We start from the raw sequence: 8,848 nt of genomic DNA, 5'->3' as shown, positions 1-8,848 counted from the left end.
GATGATGATTATTTACATTAAATAGGTGATGTGATGCTTTGAGGGCAGGACCTTGCTCAAAGAAAGGTGGAAAAATTGTGGGAGCCAGTGTTCGAAAAAAACTATTTTCCCAAAAAGTAAAAAACCTTCATCTAAAAATTGTGAAATTATTTATAAAGAAAAATTTCAAATTTTGAAGGTTTTTGTTCTACAACCCCTCAAAATATGCAGGTTTTTGTACCTTAAGTTTCAAATTTGAAGGTAATTTTAAAAATCTGCAAGTGCAAATTACACTATACCCGGGTTTTTTTCGAACACTGGTGGGAGCTCAATGGGTGGGACGGCTGCTCCTCAAAAGATGTGTTAAAAAATCATTAAACATTATTATTATCATTATTATTTATCATTACATTGTTGCTCCCTTTCCAACACGGTTAAAATAACCGGCTGGCAAGCAGGATGGCCCTTAATGCGACCTGGCCCTAAGCAGAGAAGATCTTCAAGTATCTTCTTAAAGAGTTACTTCAACATACAAAGTCTACTTTTTCCTTGCTTTGTTGAAAGCACGGCTGTGTTTTTCTAAAGGCGTGATGCGATCGTGATCCCACCACGAAAGGCTTTATAAGCAACACCACTCCATCCTACCACCCCACCTGCACCGCCATCACCCACTAGCTGCTGCTCTTCTGCTAGCTCACTCCCTCATCGGTAGCATGGAGACCAAGCTGTGGCCGTCCCTCGTGTTAGGTTTGCTTCTGGTGCTGCATTGTCTGGCTTTCACTTCCGAGGGAGCCATCACCTGCGGCACGGTGTCGGCAACCATAGCTCCGTGCCTGGTTTATGTCACCAAGGGCACCCCGAAGCCCACACCCGCCTCCGCCTGCTGCGCCGGCGTAAAGAAGCTAGACGGCCTCGCCGCTACCACTGCCGACCGCCAGGCCGTCTGCAAGTGCCTCCAGAGCGCCGCCGCCAGCCTCAAGCCCATCCCTTCCGCCGTTTCCTCGCTCTCGGGGCTATGCGGAGCCAAGCACCCCTTCAGCCTCACCCAGGATTGCTCCAAGTAATTATAATTAGTCCTACCCTCAGCTGTTCTTTTTGGCTGTGTCTGATCGTTTTAATGCTATGATCCCCGCTTCTTACACGTTTATTTTGGTGTGATCTGCTTGCTTCCAGAGTCACTTAAGAAGTGGTGGGCGGATAGGCGTCGCCTCGGCTCTACCATCAACAACCTGCGATAGCTCTGCCGCTGTGATGCTTTAAATAAAAATTAATGTACACAATAATTATGGATATAATGTATTACCTATGTTAGTGAAGTAATAGCAGTTTCAATGCTTGTGTGTGTTGTGGAGAGAGAGAGAGACAGACAGACAGACAGACAGAAGGAAGCGGTTTCTACGTGCGAGAGAGAGAGAGAGAGAGAGAGAGAGAGAGAGAGAGAGCGTACTGGGCCCTGCATCACGGGGACGGGCATCCATGCTTGCACTGGGAGAGAGGAGAGAGGACTAGAGAGGTTTGTGTGTGCGCGCGCGCGCGTATGAGAGAGAGAGAGAGAGAGAGAGAGAGAGAGAGAGAGAGAGAACGCACTGGGACCTGCATCTATGAGAGCCGTTTTTTGAAATTCAACAAGTATATTTCAATTTCCAAACCTCAGTTATGTAGCGGCTATCAGGAGCAATAATGAACAGTAATTTCAACACAGTAATAACTAGTTATTATTTCGGAAATTTGTTCTCAAAACCTAATTTAAGCTAGCTGAATGTATTTTTAAAAAATGTTTTTGTTGAAAAGCAATAATACTTAACAGTATACGAAAAAAAGGGCAGGGACCAAAAAACCATAATTGGAAGACAGTATACGAAAAAAAAGGGCAGGGACCAAAAAACCATAATTGGAAGGAGTTTGTGGGTCAATCTGTACAGTTGATTGGACAAAGTGATGGAACCCATGTCTTTTCTTTCGACTAGGTTAAGGTCGATTCTCAAAATTTTGTAATTTAAATTTTAATGAAACATGCCAATGGGCAACAGACAACCAACAACAAAGCCATAAGTATGTTAGAACTACTTGAGTAACCATTGAAAATCCGTTTTTCTTGCCCATAAGTAAATACTTGTAGCCATTGAAAATCCATGTGTTGGAACTACTTGAGTAAGCATTGTAAACTTATTTTTCTTCAAATTCTAATGTAGCAAAGTAATGGAGGACCCCCAACAAAGGTATAAGTATGTTGAAACTACTTAACCAATGAAAACGGGTCACTTTTCTTCAAATTCTAATGTAACATGTTAATGGGCAATCCATAACAAAGCCATCATTATGTTGTAAATAGTGGAGTAACCATTGAAAACCCATGTGTCTTGCATCAAATCATGGAGTGTTTCTCATTCATTGTTGTTGATCTTTATGTTTGTTGATGTGTCTTGCATCAAATCATGGAGTGTTTCTCATTCATTGTCGTTGATCTTTATGTTTGTTGATGTGCTGTCAACACAAATGTTATTAAAATTTGGGTTTGATTACCAATGTCAATGAATGACATGATTAAAGTCTATTTTTGTGAATGTGAATTCATAAAATTAGTAAAAGGATAGATTCAAAGAGAAATAAGCAATGATATAGATTAAGTGATAACATACATTATGTAGACTAATTATGTTGTAATTAGGACGGATCAAGATGAGTTAATATAGTCAAAATGGGAGATAAGATTCAAGGACTTAAAGCATTGTATATAGAGTTGATAAAGCAATGGATTTATAATCTTTTGTCGTTATTATTGAGTCTTTTATTGTAATTATTATCTAATTGTTATTTTAGTTAATCATGTGTTTACTCCTTGGATCCAAGATTGTATGTTGGTGGGAGAGGTAGGTTATGAAGGTTGAATAGTCATTGGCCTAGGTGTAATCTTTTACAAATTGCAAAAGATCATTTGAAAGCAAGAAAAATAGATTTCATTGTTCATTCTATTGTGTGAAAACTTAATCATTAAGTGAAATATGGAACTCTTATTTTTGTCTCTTAAAGATTTTCACACCTCCTCTCTAGGAAAATGGACACATGGTGAATTTTTTACAAATCAAATCAAAAGTTGGTAGAGATTGCACTTTTGAAATTTACTCTTCGAGACCTTTTCATAATAATATATAGCATGATGAGTAATTTTGTATATTCAAGAAGTCTCTAAATTGGTGATGATGTGGCATGTTACACATTCAAGAAGGTTCCAAATTAGTGATGATGTGGCATGTTACATATATTCAAGAGATCTCTAAATTGGTGATGACATAGCATCTTCGTAGCATGCATGTTATACATATTCAAGATCTCAAATTGGTGATGTGGCATGTTACACATATTCAAGAAGTATCTAAATTTGTGATGATATGGCATGCCATGTCATCACCAATTTGAGAACTTCTTGAATATGCAAAATTATCCATCATGCTAGTAACATGCCATGTCATCAGCAATTTGGGGACTTCTTGAATATACAAAATTGCTTATCATGCTATATATCATTGAAAAAGTCTAGAAGAGTAGATTCTAAATATTTAAACACTGTTCACATTTGAGTTGATTTGCAAAAAAATAAAAATAAGTACATTTTTTTAGAGAGGAGGTGTGAAAATCTTTAAAGGGTAAAAATGAGAGTCCATATTTTGCCTAATGATTAATCTTTTTTTTTGTAGATAGATTTATATGTACATTTCATTGTGTGAAATTTCAGTATTAATCAACTTGTTTGCAACAACAAAGTCTTGTGCAAGCAAGTATTCTAGTTTTGTGTAGCAACAATGAATGTCGTCTGTAAAACATTAACTTTATATTCAAAACATCAACTTTTCATATGCAAAAGATCAACTTTTTTTACAATACTTGATGTTTTGTGTCAACGTTATGCAAAACATTAACTTTCCACAAAACTTGATGTTTTGTATCAACTTTGATTTTGCAGCAAACTCGATGCAAAACATCAACTCTCGATGTTTTGCATCAAAGTTGATACAAAACATTACCTTAACCACAAAACTTGATGTTTTGCATCAAGTTTTAGATCTCTCGGATAAGAAAGTTGGAGGATCGGATGGCTTGAAACAAGGCAAAGTGGTGGATAATAATAGCTTGAAAGAAGGCAAAGTGGAGGAAGTAATCAACAGTGAAACGATAAGCGGAGTACTTGGAAGGCTTTGTAATAAAAAATCCGAGCTGTCGAGGACTTATAGTCCTATTGCACTCCAAGAGACACTGATTATACAAAAAAATTTATGGCCTGAGGAGGCCGCGCCGGTGCAGCCTTCTCAAGTCATATTTTTTTTAAAATATATATTTTTTTGAGGCCATAATTTTAGTGGCTTATTCAAAAAAAATGGCCATAGGAGGCCGTGCCGGCGTGGCCTCCTCAAGCCTTTTTTTTGGTATAAACCACAAACAATTATGGCCTCAAAAATGGCCATAGGAGGCCGTGCCGGCGTGGCCTCCTCAAGCTTTTTTTGGGTATAAACTACTAAAATAATTATGGCCTCAAAAAAATATAGCAAGAAAATTATGGCTAGAAGAGGCCGCGCCACATTATATAAGACCCATCCTTTTTCATAATTATTTTATTGGTTTATGCAAAAAAAATATGGCATGAGGAGGCCGCGCCATAGGCCATATTGTTTTTGCATAAACCACTAAATAATTTATGGCCTAAGAAAATATGGGCTGACGAGGCCATGGCGGTGCGGCCTCCTTCTGGCCATAATTTTTTTGTATAAACCACTATTTTTTTTTTCTTTGTGAGGGATTGAGGGAGTGAGAGAGATTGAACACGAAGGCAGAGGGTGTGCCTCGGAGGTTCTATTCACAGTTATGTTTCTAACGGGACTAAGAGTTTGGCGGATTCAAGTCTTACATTGGGAGACGCTTCACAGTGCCCCTCTTTGTGAGAGTGAGTTTGGAGGGGGATCAGAGGGGGATTAGTGCTAATGAAAACTGCTTCGTGCCTAGATTTTGTAGTTTCCCGAGACCTTGATTGGGCCCTCTGGCCTCTCTAAGGCAGCTACTACCTCCGAGATGGCACCCTCGCAAGAAATTTCAAGCATTGCTACAAAGCTTATGTAACCTGGATTTCATGGCCACAGTATTAAATATTTAGTGAGAAGCTCTAATTGAGTTATAAGGAAGCTCTAATTGAGTTATAAGGAAGAACCATGCGACAATCCAAAATTAGTGTAACTTTGTCTTGAGTAGGTGGTTTGCATAACAACTTTGGAGTAAGAATTAGAGTATCATTACATACAGCTTCTGAGTATACAAAGCTTGAATTTGAAGCTTATACTAGCTAGAACACTTGGGAGATTTATTGGAGCTAGAACACTTGGAAGATTCATTGGAGCTACATGAAAGCAGGTGTTAGCATAAACGTCTATATACAATTTGAGCAATGAACCAGTTGTGAGCAAAAAAACATAGTTTTATGTGAAGTGCTTACATAAGCATCAACAACAAAGGATATTACACTTGCCCACTACCTCCTTTGGTCGAGGGGAGTCAAAATCTCAACTACTAGATCAAAATCAGGTTGGAAACTAGTCTATTTATAGGTTTACAAGAAGAAATTCAAGTTTCATGGAATGTATGTAGTGAACTTGAGCGAAGACTGGAAAATTTAATAAATGCCATTGACATTGTGGATGTGATTGGATGTGTTAATGAATGAATGTGAGTAATTGGTTGATGCAAGAATCAGGTTGAATGCTTGTTGACATGAACTAATGAATGTATAAGAAAGATCTGACATTTTAGTGTGGGGATTTTATAGGTATATATATTGAGCAGTTTGTACCGCAATGTGGATGTGATTAGATGTGTTAATGATTGAATGTGAGTAATTGGTTGATTCAATGCAATGCCAATTTCACCAAATTTGGTTAATTTGTTGAATATTTTTTCTTTTCTATATGTTTCACCATTTTGTCATTACCTACTTCCAATTTTTGCTAGAGATCTAAATACCCCCTTCATTTGAACTCACATGCTATACTTACATATTTTTAGGTGAACCCCCCGATCACCTTTGCTATTGGGGATGGTCCAAAGTGTTTGGCTGTTGTTGGGGATTATATTGCTATTGGCCAATTTTTTATGATTGGTGTAAAGAATGCATCTTATACCATAGTTCATGAGTACATACAAAAAAATCGCACCCAAGGGTAAACACTATGCAAGGAAAGGGATATCAGTTTCTTGGGTGGCTAATTTGATATTTTTGGACCTCCCTTTCGGTGGAGTACTGAATGGTGCCGATAACTCTAGGCCCTCGTGGGATACATTATCTGAGGACCATATGCGGTATAGAGTTGGTTTAGTTGTGCAGATATTGTTGAGGTCTATATTTTTTGGAGCCCATTAGGAGTGGATCATGTTCTGTGTAGTTGGTGTAATATTTCAAATTTCTATGGTTAACATGTGAATATTGTGTTTTGATGATATGCAATTGACATGATCTTCATATGTATTTCGATGATAGGAAATGTGTTGCTTCAATCAAATATTATCCTACACATGAATGGAAAACAATGTAATTGCTTATGTCTTGTGCTCATTTAATTGGCGAACAATGTTGCAGTATTTTCTAGGTACATTTCTGTTTTAAAAGTTTGTCAAGTTAATTCTAATTTTTTTGGGTTTGTTGCCAAGTTTTGCTCCAATTTTCACCTCACTCAGTAAAGGTTGCTCGGTGTTTGGTAAGACTCTGAGGGTTTATGTATCTCTCTCTCTAGAAGATATAAAGATAGTGAGAAGTAGAGAGGGTGTGTGTGTGAGAACACAGAAAGAGAGAGATTGAGAGATATAAGGGAAGAAAAGGAGATATGGAGGTATAGACATCTCAAAGACTTTGAGAATGAGGATTACTATAAATCCTCACCTTAAAGAAGGTATGATGGTACCAACGCCAATTAACAAGTCATTTACCATTGAGGATTTATAATGACATGTTCTAGAGCTTACATAAGTGAATAGTTATGTTTTGAGATAATAATGTGGGGGCATGAATGTATGATATCTCTTCAAATTAATGATAAATTGATGAACCTGTGGTGGACTATGTATAGGTAGAAAGACGTTCTATTGGCCATCACATGTAAGCAAGGTGATCTAACAAAGATTTTTTTTAATGCCAAACTTTCTACATGTATATGTATTTAGTTTTTGTGTATATTCATATTAGATGTACCTAATGTTATTTTGAATTGAGATTCATCTCAATCCTAAAAGAGGGTCACCCCACATATAGTATTGAAAGATGTCTCTCTCGATCCTAAGTGAGGATCATCCCACATATAATATTGAAAGATGGATCTCTCTCTCTCTCTCTCTCTCTCTCTCTCTCTCTCTCACACACACACACACGTTTTTTAGTAATTCTTATATTATCACCTCATTGCAAGGTCAAAACCCATAAACAAAACATCATGATACAACTAAGGCCCTTTTGTAGGGGCCAAGGATGTGACTGCCTAAAGAAGGCCATGTATTGCTGGTCATCTATTTGTTGCAAGTTTTGGTAGTCATGTAGGGACTATCTCAACAACAAGCGTCAGAAGTAGGCATATTTATTTTAAGAAGAATGTGTCCATAATGCATATGATTTCTATTTCACCATATTGTCAACAGTGCCTAGAAAGTAGTCCATATGCAAAGAATGCCCCGAAGGTGGTATATTGTTGTAGAATCCGAGCGAAAAGCCAAAATGTCTTCCCAAATTGAGCTCCCGGGAATTGCAGCGAAGATGCCCTCACAGTCTGTCTAGGAGGATGTGAGAGAAATCACACACACACACACACACACACACATTCACTTTCATTAACTTACTCCCTCAATTTCTTTATCTCACTCACACACACATATACATTTAGATATTCTCTCTCTCTCTCTCTCTCTCTCTCTCTCACACACACACACACACACACACACACACACACACACACACACACACACACACATTGAACATTATGGGGGCCAATGGTTTGTACATATGGTCATGCAATGATTTAGACATGCATACTAACCAATGTCTTTAGCTCCCATGAGTCTAATCTATATACCTTTGAATCCATTTAGTTCTTTTATAGTGGTTTTTTTAGAGAGAGGTAGCAAAGGACTAGGATGGATGATGTTCAATGCTTAAATTGTGGAGTAAGGGGTCATGTGGCCCTTCAATGTTTGCAGCCAAGGAAAACACAAGGTGGATTCTATGCTGTCATTTAGAGACAAGAGGTCAGTGGGCCTATTGATCATTGGGATGAAGTGAGAGAGGATTTGTGTGACAAGGTCTTTAGATGGATTAGATAATGAAACAAATGTGGACCAAAGATTGGATGAAGCAAAAATGGGAGACCCATGCACTGATGCTTGCAAAGACTTGGGGGCTGACTTTTGGTATGCTTACAAAGGAAATAGATACAGTTTTGAAGGATGCTAGCCATATCTTTTCAGGAAGGGGTCTAAAGAATGATATTGTGAAGCAAACATTTGAGTGTATACTAAGACTGGCAAGGGATTCCGTGGATGTTGTGGTTGATGAATGTGATAAGTTGCAAGATGCTTCCCCATGTTTTGTTGATACTTTTCTAAATGATGTTGATGTCACGTGTTTTCAAGTGGATGGTGAGAATGTTGCTCTGATGGTGGATGCTAAGCTTATGAAGGTGAATTATATGGATATCCCTCCAAATGGCTGTGATGATGTGGTTGAGGAAAGTTGTGGACTACAAAGTGCAGGTTGTACGAAGCAATTTCAAGTCTTGGATGATGTAAATGACTAGGTTGAGCTAGAGGATGTTTCTACATGCTTTGTTGATGCTTTTTTGGATGACAG

General features: G+C 38.0%; 1 protein-coding gene across 1 annotated transcript; it reads left to right on the top strand.

Moving 5' to 3' along the window:
• The first annotated feature begins 562 nt into the window (after positions 1 to 562).
• On the top strand, positions 563 to 1,318 carry LOC147636099 (non-specific lipid-transfer protein 1-like). Its single transcript, XM_086801523.1, has 2 exons — positions 563 to 1,039; positions 1,153 to 1,318. The coding sequence occupies exons 1-2, from the start codon at positions 693 to 695 to the stop codon at positions 1,160 to 1,162; spliced, it is 357 nt and encodes a 118-aa protein (XP_086657649.1). The 5' UTR covers positions 563 to 692; the 3' UTR covers positions 1,163 to 1,318.
• The last annotated feature ends 7,530 nt before the right edge of the window (positions 1,319 to 8,848 follow it).

This window comes from Cibotium barometz, chromosome 8, assembly GCF_041138505.1.
Source record: "Cibotium barometz isolate CiBa-2024 chromosome 8, ASM4113850v1, whole genome shotgun sequence".
Classification (NCBI taxonomy): domain Eukaryota; kingdom Viridiplantae; phylum Streptophyta; class Polypodiopsida; order Cyatheales; family Cibotiaceae; genus Cibotium; species Cibotium barometz.
Note: the sequence above shows the minus strand (reverse complement) of the source record. Positions and strands in the feature narration are given on the sequence as shown.

What these genes read in the sequence shown, in the direction of transcription:
- LOC147636099 (XM_086801523.1), top strand. Translation starts at nt 693, where the DNA reads ATGGAGACCAAGCTGTGGCCGTCCCTCGTGTTAGGTTTGCTTCTGGTG.